General features: G+C 34.6%; 1 protein-coding gene across 6 annotated transcripts in view; it reads left to right on the top strand.

Annotated features, from left to right (window-relative positions):
- LOC150082055 (TBC domain-containing protein kinase-like protein) overlaps positions 1-8,736 on the top strand; it is a 311,436-nt gene extending 302,700 nt beyond the window's left edge. For all 6 annotated transcript variants that reach the window (XM_090379947.1, XM_090379944.1, XM_090379948.1 and 3 more), the window contains 3 exons: positions 1,131-1,300; positions 2,306-2,468; positions 8,378-8,736. In XM_090379947.1, coding sequence (XP_090236073.1) covers positions 1,131-1,300; positions 2,306-2,468; positions 8,378-8,488 — 444 coding nt within the window. In that variant the 3' untranslated portion in view covers positions 8,489-8,736. The remainder of the gene's footprint in view (positions 1-1,130; positions 1,301-2,305; positions 2,469-8,377) is intronic.
- The last annotated feature ends 6,287 nt before the right edge of the window (positions 8,737-15,023 follow it).

Raw genomic sequence — 15,023 nt, 5'->3', positions numbered from 1 at the left:
GGAATGACCACCGCATGGAGCAATATGGCCTTAGTTGCTAATGCTCCTAAAAGCCAAATAACAAACAAACAACAACAACCTTCTGATTGCCTTTAGGAAAAAAGTCATTGTATTTAACCTACAGCAGTGTAGCTCAGAAAAATGAGAGTGATGGGATACTGTGTCTTACATTTTACATAATTTGAAAATAAAATAAATTTTTTTTCAGCACTTGAAGGTTTGCTAAATTAGAATGCCTCAGTGAAACATGGTTTTCTGAATTTAAAATTAAGATTCAGGGAGCCCTGTCTTGTTTAGCAAATGATATGTGGTTGCAGGTGCTGAATCTGAGGCACATAATGTTTTTGGAGTGGAGGTTTAATAGTAAAAGGGCCACTATGGTAAAATTGTGCATATAGAAAGTAGATCTCGGTATCTCAATTAACTGAGATGGGTTTGGCAGAGATGGACCAACACCTTGACCACCTTGCTCTCCAGCCATAACCTCTCTAAATTTCTTTTTGTAGGGTATGTTTGGACAGCATATCACCCAAGAATCACTGGGATTGATGACCTAAAGATCTGTATCATGAGTTAAAAATGGAACACGTGTAACACAGGATAATCAATTTCCTGCAAAAAAATGCAGGAAATTGATTATTAACTTGATATACTTTCTGAACCAAGGTGACTGCATCAAGGTATACGATAGTAAGCAAAGAAGTTTGAAAGATTTACTTCAACTTACAGCAAACTATATGGCTCTAATTGCATTTGTTTGTATACAGAATCCAAAATCTCCCTAGAAAACTTTATTATTAAGGTTTCAAATGAAAAATTTAAAATTTAACTAGGGTCTGCAGACAAAGAATATGCAGTTGCATTGCTCTTAAAAAAACTTATGGATGTGTACTTCATCTTTGATTGTAAATCTTTGTAAGGGCCTCCAACCACTTTTATATATTAGACTACAGTCCATCAAAAGATCCATTTCAAACATTGTATCAGTCAGAGCCTTAATGTCCAAAATTAAATGTTTTGCAGCTATTGATAAGAACTGATGATGATGTTTATTTTTATTTCTTATTCTTTAGCATCTCTGTTTTTTTAGGTGAGAGTACTATGTATTTTTATGTTCCTGTTTTTTTTAGGCCAAATCACCTCTTCCATTAAATGTATTCAAGTCAGAACTATGTCCAAGAATATCAGCAGAAGATCTTCTAGAATTACTTAATCTCCTTCCCCAAATTAATAATAATAAAGCAAAGACATGGAAAATTAAACCAAAAATATTGGTGGTGGATGTCAGGCATCATGAAGAGTATCCTTAATTGTTATTGTAATTTATGAAGATACTATAAAAGCTATTAATGCTATTTTGAAGGTGTCTGAAATATTTGCTCTCAAGATAGATTGTTTTTCTTCATTCAAAGCTTCTAAATATGAAATATAGATCTTTTTGTGCTATGCTTTCTTAGAAGAATACACATTTACAAATTCTAATTTGTAAATGCTTATAAAATATTTAAAAAAATGCATGTAATGATGTGGAGTGGTGATTTAATAATATGAATTGAAACTTTTAAGTTCAAAATAGTTGTTAAATGAATGTATTGAATGAATTTAATTTATTAAAATGAGCAGCCAGAAAATGCCCTTTTCTAAATGGTAAGGTTGCAACCCTTTGAGCATCTCCTTAATCTTGTGAGTAAAATCACTGGTTATCAGATACTTATATTACATTCAGCTATAAATTCACAGTCCTTTTGGCATCTCCTGTCTTGTGAGCAAGATTGTTTGTTGTGTTGTCAGACATTACATTGATGGGAGTGCTTGGCCTCCCCTTGATGAGGTAACAATGATTACAGACATAATAAACTCAACAGAATTGCATTACCATAAAAAAAGAAAGAAAAAAAAAACAGCCCACTCTGGCCCGAGTAGGCAGTTTGTCAAAACTTCCCAAGAACAATTACAAGAGCCTGTTTTGCAGCCATTGATAAGAACTGATGATGATGTTTATCTTTATTCCTTATTCTTTAGCATCTCTTATTTTTACTGTAGTTTTTACTGTATTTTACTATTTATTTTTTGAAATTTTACATTGTGGAATTATGCACTCTTATTATTTACCATATTTTCTTAATTTTACTAAAAATTTGAAAAAAAAAATTGAAGCTAAATGTTAGCATGTAGTTATTTTATCTGTGATTATATTACATGTATGTTTCTTATGTATTGTTCTTGCATAATGCTAAAAAGGCATAGGCATAATATTTAAACATTTTAAAAACCATCATTTTTGTTGTCCTTAATATATATGTAGTTTTGCCCGTGGTGCTATTCCAGATAGCATCAATATTCCTTTCCAAACGGCCTTCAATCCTGATGGAGCCTTGATTCTCACACCAGAAGTCAATACACTTGTAGCTCATAAAGGAAACATGATAGTTGTAGTTGGGAGTAGCAAAAGTAGTAATGCTGCTGATGTATGTATTTAGAAGAGTTACAAGAGGTTCAATATTTGATAGTATTAATATATCAGTAGTGGCAAATCATGCAAGGAAGCAAGCTTATACAGCATCAGCCAAAAAAAAACCCACATCCTGTCCATCCATTCTAATAATTTGTCCAGTTCTTCCTAAAATTTACTCCCCACTTTCCACACACCTATCCACTTCATTCTGCACATCTATCCTACAACCATCCGTCCTCAATTTAAATTGGTCTCCCTGTGTGTGTTGTCCAAGCCAGAATAAGAATGCCATGAATTTTAGTTTACTGAATCTAATCAGATCTCCTCATAGGTGTCTAGTTTCCAGATGCTGCAGTTTGCAGAACTGAGGTCTTCCTTGGTAAGGTTATCCTTTTGTTCCCCTCACCAATCTTGTTGCTCTTCTTTTCATCCATTCCAACAGATTGATGTCCTTCCTAAGGTGAGGCTTCCAGATTTGTGTGCAGTAAAGATGTGGCCTAACCATTGCCTTATATAATGGGATAATCATTTCCTTATTCCTGGTGGTGAAATTCCTATATATCATTTATAAAACTCCATAAGCTGTCCTCAGCCTGTATGCACTACTCAGACAACTTCATGGCTGATTGTGCAATTACCCTTATGTCTTTTTTGTTCTCCATTACATTGCGTGTGGTACCACACAGTGTATCTTATTCTGGAATTTATCAGTGTTAAACTTCATTGCCACTTCTCAACATATCCGCCCCAATTTTTCTAGATCATGTTGCAGTAGCCTTCCCTGGTCATTTGCCACTCTGCAACCTGTCATCATCTCCAAACTTAGACATTAAGGCTTTATAAAAAAAATCAGTTTCTTTATGCTGTTAATTAAAATAATCAAAAATTTTTGTTGATTTAAAGTATTTCTAAAATGTAGAAACTAAATTATTAATTATTTGATACAGGGATCCTCGTTATCCGAGGATAATTGGTTCTAGAAAATTCCACTTAAAACGGGGACCAATTTTTGTAATATTATTTAAATAGAACTAAATGCAACTAGGCATAATATTTTAAGAGTTTAAGATTCTATATCTATATAATATCGGCATCGATACACCATAGACAACCCTTAAACAAAAACAATGATAGTGTGAAAAGCATATTTCATCTGTATCTCATATTGTGCTCATCCTTCACAAGTTGCCCATGTGTTGCACTACCTCGAATAAGTAATGCTTCACTAATAGAGAAGACTATTGTTACTTATTCTCAGTGGGCGCCACCACCCAGATGGCACCCAGGCGGAGGCAGATTATGAGAAATCCTTGGCAAAAGATGCTAAGAAAAACAGCAAGGATTTCTTTACTTATATAAACTCTAAAAGGAAGGGGATGAATCAGATTGGTCAACTGTTGATGATCCTGCTCAGGTAGCTAACAAACTAAATGAATATTTTGCATCGACATTCACACATGAGGAGTTATTCAGCGAGGGGAATGCCAGAGGTGTATTCAACTCTGGCAGTAAGCTAGAGAATCTTGTAATAACTGAGAGTAATGTGGAGGAGAAATTGTTGAAGATAAACACAAGAAAGGCACCTGGGGTGGATGGGATTTATCCAGTTATATTAAAGGAGGCAGCACAGGAAGTAAGCAAACCCTTAGCCATAATTATGAGAGCTTCCTTGGACTCAGGGGACGTACCCACAGACTGGAGATGTGCAAATGTGACCCCAATTCACAAAGGAGGATCAAAGGCTGACACAAGTAATTATAGACCTGTGAGTTTAACTTCTGTTCCAGGAAAATAAATGGAGGCACTGGTTAAAGAAGCACTGCAAGATCATCTAGACAAGACTTCAGTTATAGCACGGACACAGCATGGTTTTGTTAAGGGGAAGTCTTGCCTGACCAATTTGATTGGATACTATGATGCAGTCACAAAAGAACTGGATGCAGGGAATAACTTTGATATTATATACTTGGATCTTAGAAAGGCTTTTGATACTGTTGCACATGGAAGACTGCTGCATAAATTGGAGCAGTGTGGCATTGGAGGCAAATTGCTGCTATGGATAAAGGGGTGGTTGAGGGGGAGAAGACAGAGAGTGGTAATCAATGGACACTGCTCATCGTGGACTAATGTTATTAGTGGAGTTCTTCAGGGTTCAGTGTTGGGTCCATTGTTGTTTTCTGTATTTATAAATGATATTGATGATGGTATATCAAGCTTAATGTCCAAGTTTGCAGACGATACAAAGGTTGGCAGGGTTGTCAAGGACACTACTGATACTATGCTGCTGTAACAGGATCTGGAAAGGTTGAGCAGATGGGCTGAAAGGTGGCAAATGAAGTTTAACATTGACAAATGTAAACTATTACATATGGGAAACAGCAACCCCAGAGCAACGTATCAACTCTGTGGTACTACACTGACAGTGGTAGAGAATGAATGGGATCTGGGTGTGGTTGTGCAGGCAGATATGAAGTTCTCTGAGCAGTGCAGACGGGCTGCAAGAATAGCTCATGGTGTATTGTCAATGATATATAGGAATTTTTCTATCAGGGATAAGGAGGTGATTATTCCCTTGTATAAGGCAATGGTCAGGCCACACCTAGAGTACTGTATACAGGTCTGGAGGCCTCATTTCAAGAAGGATGTAGAGATGCTGGAACGAGTACAGAGAAGGGCAACAAGATTAGTGAATGGAACAAAGGGGTGTTCTTACGAAGAAAGGCTTAAGTTTTCAAATTACAATGTCTGGAGACTAGGCACCAGCGAGGTGATCTGATAGAGGTGTATAAAGCCTTGAATGGTTTAAACATGCTCAATGCTGATGGGATTCTTTCTTTTGCTCAGAATAATCACCTGAGAGGGCATAAATTCAAATTGAGGAAAGACAGATGTAGGACAGACGTGCGGAAATTTGCCTTTAGCCAGCGGGTGGTTGGTTGGTGGAACAGACTTCCATCCCTTGTCGTGGAAGTTGATAACCTAAATAAGTTTAAGGCTCAGCTGGACAGGTATTTCGAATGAACAGAGGGGTGAAGTGGAAGTGGTTTTTTTTTTTTTTTTTTTTTTGGCTGATGCTGCATAAGCTTGCTTTCTTGCATCAAATGCCTCTACTAATGCTAATTTCTTATTTTGAATATGTTAATACAATAATTATTAATACATGAAATAATAATCAGGGTATTATTTTATTCTTAAAAAACAATGATGTTTGTGCTTCATTTTTAGGCATTTTCGAAATGACGACACGTATTTAATTTGCAACGTTGAATTTTGATCTGTACTTAGGTTTAATGACTTCCAATGCCAAAAATCCAACTTCACAAAGGTAAGAACTTGCAAATGGCACTAATATTCGCAAAGCTTTATTGCTACATTCCGTGTATTCGTGTTTTTCTCAATGCCAAAAATCATATAAAGATAACGAAGAAAACTTTGCTTTCAGTGTTGAGATCTGATGTGAGATCAATAAATTGTTCTTCTTCGACAGTAGATAAATTTGATGGGGACTTTGTGTTGAAGAGATCTCTAATCCATATGTGCTCTTCAAAATTTTCTGTAAAATATTTCTCGAAGTGTGTATGGAGTTGTGATAAATGCTCAACAATTGCTGATTTTAATTCTTCATTTAAATGAACTTCATTGTGTTGTAAAAATTGATATAAAAGTAGGAAGCAATCATTTTTACTTCTTTTATTTTTTTTCTTCCAAAGTTCTAGTTTCCTTTTAAAGGCTAAAACTTTGTCTGACAGTTGTAGAATGGTGTCATTTCCTTGAAGAAATAAATTAAGTGAATTTAATTTATCAAAAATGTGAGGGCCCCTGGTAAATTATGGTGCCTCCCCAGGGCGTTGTAGCACACAGTATATTATCTTATAAATCAGTTTTGAGTTGTAGAGTCTATATATGCATAGCCAACTAAATTAACCACTTTATTTTTCATTTCTACCATTACATTTACAGTAAATTTGGGTAGGGAAACAAAGCCCTACTTATAACTAATTAAAGTAAATTAAAGTTAAAATTAAATTATCTCATCTGTTCTGACCTTCACTCTACCAGGACCAAATGAAAATGAGTTTGAATTATTCATTGTACTAGCATAAACATTGTTGCTCTCTGGTAAGTGGTTCCAAGCAGTAATGAATTAAAATTGAACACATTTAAATCAATTTAAATAAACTTGAATTTGGTTAGTTTGTTAGTTGGGTTAAATTTTACTAAACTAGCACCCTGGCAAATTTAATATTAAGCTACATTAAAAGTATTCAGACTATTAAGATTAGACCAGTAGTACAATTCATCAAACTAAGTACAAAAAAAATATATGTACTTAACTTATTTATACATTATTATTTTTAAATTATGGTACTACTTGGAAGCATCAGGTTTGTAGTGACCCCAACGAACCCGCTATTTACGCCATTTAATATTTAAATCTAAATGTCATTTGACATAATTCCAAAATATACAGGGTGTCTCAAAAATATTGGTACTAATGGTTAGGGGAGATAGGTAACATCTAAAGGAATGTGAAGTGCATAGGAACCCATGGGAAAGTAGTAGCAAAAGGAGCAGAAATGACACAAGACAGTAATTAGTGGCAAACATTTATTTGACATAATATTAACAATGGAGTACGAGATGGATGCATTTCATGATGTTACAACAGATGCTCGAAGGTTCCACCATGAGACGCGATGCATGCGTGACAGCAACGCAGCATGGATTGTCGGACACGGTCAAACACACCTGGAGTTTCTTTGACAGTAGCAGCAGTGCAGACGAGTCTCGCCACGAGATCCAGTTCCATCTCCACAGGCGATTCATACACGATAGATTTGAGGGCCCCCCCACAAAAAGAAATCAAGGGTCGATAAATCAGGTGAGCATGAGGGCCAGGCAACGGGTCCACCACGGCCAATCCATCGACGCCCAAAACGCCTGTTCAAATGGTCACGAACACACCTTCCATAATGGGCAGGGACCCAGTCATGTTGAAACGAAATGTTGCTTCTCACATTTGCTGTAACATCGTCAAGTAACCCTGGTAGAACTTGTTCAAGAAAGATCCGATATTTAGTTAAGTTCATGCAGCATGGGCCGACTAAGCAGTCACCGACCTGCCCACACATTTAATGCGATGCGATGTTGTGCCACATGGGGGCGCACACTGTGTGGGCCCTCTGCTAATCCATACACTAGGTGCATGTCTGCCAGCTCACAGTTCGTATATCGATGCATGCTATTTGTGCGGCGACTACTGCTTGAATGAGTAAACCAGAAATTTTCCCTCTCACAAACTAATGAACTGTGTACCGACTTATGGTGACGTTTCCGGTTATGGGTTCCTATGCGATTCACATTCCTTTAGATGTTACCTACCTCCCCTAAACGTTTGCACCAATATTTTTGAGACACCCTGTATGTATATATATATATATATATATATATATATATGAACAGTATTATACATTAATACATCTAATTGCAAAGCAATGCCATTAGCACTACTTTTTAGTGTTGTTTCATGATCAGTATATACCTCTTCAAATTAGTACAAAATAGTGTTTCTGTATAACAAGATTTATTTATATTTTTGATATATAAACATATTAAAAACAAAATTATTGTCATAGTCTTATATGCACCATTAAAGAAAATGTTTAACACAACTAAACCAATATTTGTTGACTAATACCAGTTGAGTCATAGTAATTTGGTACAGTGTCTCATTTTATTTGAGTGTATATTTTATCACACATTTTTGTGATAAAATAAGAGTTGCTTCCCAAAAAGAAACAGCAGATATGAGGGGGTGGGAATTATTTTAGTTTCTCATATACAGCATGCCAATGTATTACAGCTAATGTAGTGAAAGACAAATTATAACTAATTTTGTTTTGATCTCTTTTTGTATTTCAGTTTTCCAGCCAGCTTGTGCGACTTGGTTATCCTCAAGTTTGTACCCTTCATGGAGGAATCGATGTTTTGAGAACAACGCATGTACTTGTTGTTAGGACTGGAGATCGATGAGCTGAATTGGATTAAGACTGTAGAGGATTTTGGATCCAAGAAGCTTAACATTAATGCTAGGCAATTTTTTTAAACATATTTTTTAAAAATAACAAGAAAGGAATAATAATGAGAATGTAATGACTTAGTACTTGTCTATGTAAGTTTAGGAATTGGATAATACAAATTTCACTGTTTGTCTTTTCGTATTAGGCAAAAAAAAAACCAATATGACAAAGGGAAATAAATGCAAATAACATTTACAATGATAACATACACAGCAAGTAAATTTTTATATTTAAAAAAACTTAAGGAAGAAAGGTATTGAAATTGGGGAGTTACTTTAGAAGTGATGTAATCTATTCTTGTATAGGAATATTAGGAAATAATTCTGTTTTAATACAGATACAACTGATGTTTGGAACATAGTTTAAATTAAGTGCAAGGCTTTCCAAAATCCATGTTTCAGCATATTTGTAATTAATCATGATATTTGAATATCAAAACCACTTAACTGGTATATGTTTGCATGTATTGAATAGATCCTTGTCAAAAAATATATTGCATCTTGTTTTGATGCCAAATACAATGCTTCTAATGTTCTATGTTTCCTATTTGAAACATCTTGTAATTTTTACAATGTGATTCAAATAAGCTAATATAATAATTCAGACTAACATAGTAAAATATGTGAATTGGGTGACTCCTTTTTTAATATTCATTTGACCTGCATGCATTATGGCCAGTATCTTTAAATAAATAAATGTTCTGTTTGTACTCCAGCATGACCACTAGGGTAAAGTGGTCATGCTGGAGTACGAAGATTTTTCCACAAATTCAACAAGGATGAGTTCAATAGCGCAGAACGTAACGGGGTTTCCAAACAAAATAAAATGCAGGGTTTTCTGAATAATTTTTTTTGACTAGTGAGTTAACAGTGGGGATTCAAAGAGTGGAAATGTTGAACAATTACATCTAACACAATAGCGGGGTTTCCCCCACAAAAGCTCAAAAATCCTGTTATGTGAGGTTTCCTGAAATTCTCAAACCGTGTTAGAGCAAAACAGTGTTATATAAGTACTGTGTTGTGCGAAGATTGCTGAAATTTATCAATCATGCTAGAGTGAAACAGTGTTATACGGGGGTTGCCTGTACAATAAAATTGGTCAGACAAGATAGCCCTTGATAAACCCAGTGTTGTGACAAGTATAACTGCACTCCACTCGAGATGGTCTTACATTACTTCTTTAACCAATGACTCCATTATTTTCCTGGAATAGAAGTTAAGCTAACAGGTCTGTAATTACTCATGTTACCTTTTGATTCATCTTTGTGAACTGGGGATACATTGTTAGATTCTGATGAAAATCTATAAATTCCCCCCAATATTCATTTTGAAATACTAAATTAAGTCATTGATGCATTTGCACAAATGACTAAGTAACATAAATCAATATATATGCACATCATAATGCTTGAACCAGTATTGCAATGGATAAAAGTTTTACAGATAGTTTTATTATTTCAAGTATATGTGATAAACCTAAATGTAGGCCACTCCCACCCTGACTATTCCTTGATTCTTTTGACAGAAAAATTAAAGTGATGAGTGAAAGTTATATAAATAAAAAGGCATATCACTAGGAAGGAAATTTTACTGATTAAATAAATTAACTCTTACTTCGGAACTTTTTAGTGGCCTTTACTAGGAACTTTAATTTGATAATAAATATTTCTGAAAATTTAACTTTATTCTCAGACCTTTATTGAAAGATATTTGAGAATATGTGCTAGTAAACTTTAGGAGCTATTAGTATAGTACTAATTCATCAAAAGAACACACTCCTACATGCATTGAAAACTAATAAAATATGAAACATCCACAAGGCTATAGGCATCAAATGTTTAACAAGGGTACTAATGAAAATAGTTGTGTAATGTTCTTACAAATTGGTTTAGAGATACAGGTAACCCTTGTATAATACAGTAGTTAGGTTCCTATAAAATCTTGTGTAGTGCGAAACCGTGTTATACGGGACTAAGAACCAGTACAAAAAGGGGGGGGGGGTTTATGTTCCAAAAGCTAACAAAAATACACCAATTTTTTTAGAACTATCGGAAACTTAATTTTTATTAAAAATAGTAATAACTGAACAAATGTCTTACAAACTGTGATACATATATGTCAGATAATGTACATTTAATTTTCTTCTGCAGCATCTAGATTTCGTGTATCTTCTGCTCTCTTTAAAAAAAATCACTATTCTGGGATTGTTTGCTTTTGCTTGATCTTTTTTGTAAATTGCATGGTATGGAGCTAAGCATTTTCGAAGAGCTCCCATTTTGAACTTTGTGTTCCTTTCAGTCAAAGGATCTGCATTCAAAAAATAAGATTCTAATTGCTCGGCTAAGTTTATGCCTTCCCATATGCCTTTCATTGGAAGTTCAGAATTTTCATCTGCACTATCATCCTCTGAATTGATTTGGTTTACCTCCGATGCCATTTCCACCAAATCCACTACCAGTAATTCTTGAACGTCTAAAAAGTAATTCTTTTTCTACCAGTAATTCTTGAACATCTTCAGTAATCATATCATCAAAACCTTTCCTCCTACCATCTTAGTGAGTTCTACTATCACACCGATTCCATTTTCTGCCTGTCCGACCATATTTCTTGAATTCACTGACTCTGGCCATATATTTTTCCAACATGCATTTAATGTTGACAGTTTTACTTCTCTGAGTGATAAAGCTATGATTCTGATACAGTTCACAACTGAAAATTGCTTCCATGCCTCCATCACTTCAATAGATTTGGAATCAATTTTTTCCAAAATCCATTGTAACGATTTTCTGATGTGATGAGTTTTAAAAGAAGATAATGCCTTGATCTAATGGTTGAATTAAAGAAGTTGTATTAGGTGGTAAGAACATTACTTCAACATTTTGGATGGCCTGGTGTGTTATCTAATAGTGATAAAACTTTGAAATCTAGACTTTTCTGCTCTAAATAGTTTTCAACAGCTGGCACAAAACAATTTAGAAACCATTCTTTAAATAAATTGGCAGTTCCTTAGACATATTTAGGGCTGGAATTTAATTCACAACAAAGAAATTATTCCAATATGGTTCTTATGAACAAAGTCTAGTAATACATACCCAGAAAAATTTATAAACAGTCAAATAAAAACAAAATTAACCTTATAAAAACCTTAAAAGTCACAAACTGTAGGCTTTGAAGTCACATTTTTTTATGGTCTCAAACAAGCACAAGTTCAATAACACAGAACCTAACATGGAGGTTTCCCAACAAAATAAAATACGGAGATGTCCCAATAATTTTTTTTTGCATGTCAACAGTGGGGATTCACAAAAAAGAATGAAATGTTGATTTAATAGCAGGGTTCTCTGCATAAAAGCTCAAAAATACCATGTGCGAGGATTGCCTCAATTTATCAGTCGTGTTAGAGCGAAACCGTGTTGTAGAAGTACAGTGTTATACAGGGGTTGCCTATATTCTAAATAAAAAAACAAGAGATTTTGAAAAAAAAAAAAACCCACAGAGTTCCACTTCCTCCAAAGGTGGTGAGTTTTTAATTCACCACCTTTGGAGGAAGCTTTCATCTTAAACTGTAAGCCACAGGAGCTAATAAAGTAAGAAGGGTTGAAGCAGTGGTAAAGAGCAAAGCAAACCTCTCAATTTTCTCAGGAATTTCTGAACATGGGGCTGATACTGCTTGGTCATTTTGCTTGAATAACCAAGGATTACTTTTATCTTGATGAAGTTTAAAATAAATCAGAGATGACATGGTTGTACGGTTTCCTTGTCAGTTACTTAGCTCCAGAATTTAATTTTAGATATTTGTCATGGGGTAAAATAACCTTTAAATTTCATTATACTAATTACCAAAGCATAATTTACATGAGTTAGATGTCCACATTTACAACTTTGTTTTCTCTTACTTACTTCATATTATTTTTACAATTTCTTCATTACAATCCTCACTTCTGTAGAATGGCAAGGCTGGGCAAAAGGTTTTAGTAAAAATATTATTTAAAACAAAGTTTAAACTTCATTAAATTTGTACACATGACTCACAAACCAATTCAGGAACAAAAAGTATTAAGCATTTTACTATTCATTTACCTGCATCCTTTCTTTTGTCTTTTCTCCATCTGGTGCAACTTGTGCATGGTTTTGAGACAAAAGTTAAGAAAATCAGCACTTCTTTCTGTGCTAGATGTTATATTTGTTCATTATGCCACTTAAGGATCATATTGGATCCTTAGAGTTGTTTGTATTTAATTAAGTCAATAAAATGGTTATTAAAGCAAATTAGTATTTGTGCAGAGAATATAACGGATAAGTAAGGAAAGATGAACAAAAATTGTGAAAGCTTATTAGACACTTTTTGTTTTTGCTTAAACAAGGTAAACTTTATCCAAAACTATAGGTATATTTTCAGTTACTCTGCACTGGACAATGAATTGTTTGTGCTAATTCTAAACTAGGTTAAAGTTTAGTAGTGTAAGAAACAAAATATGTTTAGATTAATGTGAACTGATAAGTCAGGATTAGCTAGTAGAAATTTTCCTAATACTGTGTGTATATGTGTATATCCGAGCCAGATTTAAACTTGTTGCGACCCTAAGCTATAACATGTATAGCATCACTGTGACAATATTAAAAAAGAATTTTTAAGGTGGAGTGAGGCCCCTTGTAATATGAGGCCCTAAGCTGTTGCCTGTTTAGCTTATGTGTAAATCTGGTCCTGGTGTACACACACACACACAGGTAGTTCTCGACTTTACAAGTTAATTGGTTCCTAGCACACACTTGTAAAGCAAACTCTTAAAGCTGGAATTTATTTCCCATAGATGTAATGTTAAAAACAGGGTCGTTCTCAACAATGAAATTTGACCATAGTAATATTAAATAAAGGTCAACAAAACAATATTTTATGCTTAAGCAATGATTTATTTATCCAAAGAAATGAAAACAGCCTTTTAAACCAAGCAACTTATAATAATAAAGACAAGAAATATGCATTTAGTCAAAGGCTTAATAAAGAGATGGCACTCACCTCAATAATCCGTTGTGGTTATACGAATTGGTTAAACTAAAAACGGCTTTTAAAAATCGCGATAAGGAAAGCATGGTTTAAAAAGAGTAATTGAAAAAACTTAGCCTAGAGGAGGAGGAGGGGTGCACCACATCGTCCTCTAGTTGTCTGAAATTATCTGAAATTAAAATTAAAAAAGGATTAAGGCCAATAGTCGAGAACGACGGACTTTCATAGGTTCATCGTCAGTTGGCGATAAAAAGAAGAGTGAAAGGGTTGCTGTAGATCTTAAGTACCCGAAATGTGCTGGTCACGTGGTAATTTAATTCGGGTGAGATTCCAAATGGTTGACAAGGTAACCAGAAGTTGTGTTTAAGATGTTGAAGATCGGTGTTGAGATGATACCATTCTATTACAAGGGTTTCGTATAGAAGGAGTTTATAATTTGAATTTAATTTGACGATGGTTGTTGTGGTATCAACAATTTACAGCCAGAAAATATCCCCTCAAACTAATCCAACAAATTATTTCAACTGTGAAAAGTAAGATTAGTAGTTTAACTGTTTCTAAACCCAGTTATAAAAAATCCAACCTGTCCAACATTCGCGTTGTTCTCCCTTACCACTGCCAAATCGCTAGATGATTACGTCTCATCTTCACTAACACTGATATCTCTATAATTTTTTTCTACCTATAATAAGTTAGGAGCCCCTTTTAATAAACAAAGAAACCTGCATTTACGACACTAAAGACATCAACAACATAGTTCATTTAATCAAATGTCAACCCGACCGTAATGCATGCTACATTGGGAGCACTACTAATAAATTTGGATTATCCACCATCGCAAACACACGTGCCTACTACCACGTCCATAATTTTCGGACACAGCAAGGAAATACTGAACTGTCTCAACATGTACACACCACAACTCCTCAGTTGATACCGCAACAACCATCGTCAAATTAAATTCAAATTATGAACTCCTATACGAAACCCTTGTAATAGAATGGTATAGTCTCAAAACCGATCTTGATGTCTTAAACACAAAAACTTCCGGTTACCTTGTCTACCATTTGGAATCTCACGCAAATTAAATTATCACGTGTCCAGCACAACATTTCGGGTACTTAAAATCTACAGCAACCCTTTCGCTCTTCTTTTTATCGCCAACTGAAGATGAACCTACAACAGTCCGTCGTTCTCGACTATTGGCCTTAATCCTTTTTTAATTTTAATTTCAGACAACTGGAGGACAATATGGTGCACCCCTCCTCCTCTAGGCTAAGTTTTTTCAATTACTCTTTCCTTATGGCGATTTTTAAATGCCGTTTTTAGTTTAACCAATGATTTCTCACACTACTGTTTTATGATTCATATAACCACAATGGATTATTGAGGCGAGTGCCGTCTCTTTATTAAGCTTTGACTAAATGCATACTTCTTGTCATGAACTTCGGCATCTTAAGCTTTTGTTAACTCCTTTATGGTCA

Source organism: Mastigoproctus giganteus, chromosome 8 (assembly GCF_048544385.1).
Source record: "Mastigoproctus giganteus isolate SK-2022 chromosome 8, ASM4854438v1, whole genome shotgun sequence".
Lineage (NCBI taxonomy): Eukaryota > Metazoa > Arthropoda > Arachnida > Uropygi > Thelyphonidae > Mastigoproctus > Mastigoproctus giganteus.
This window is presented reverse-complemented; position numbering and strand designations above follow the sequence as displayed.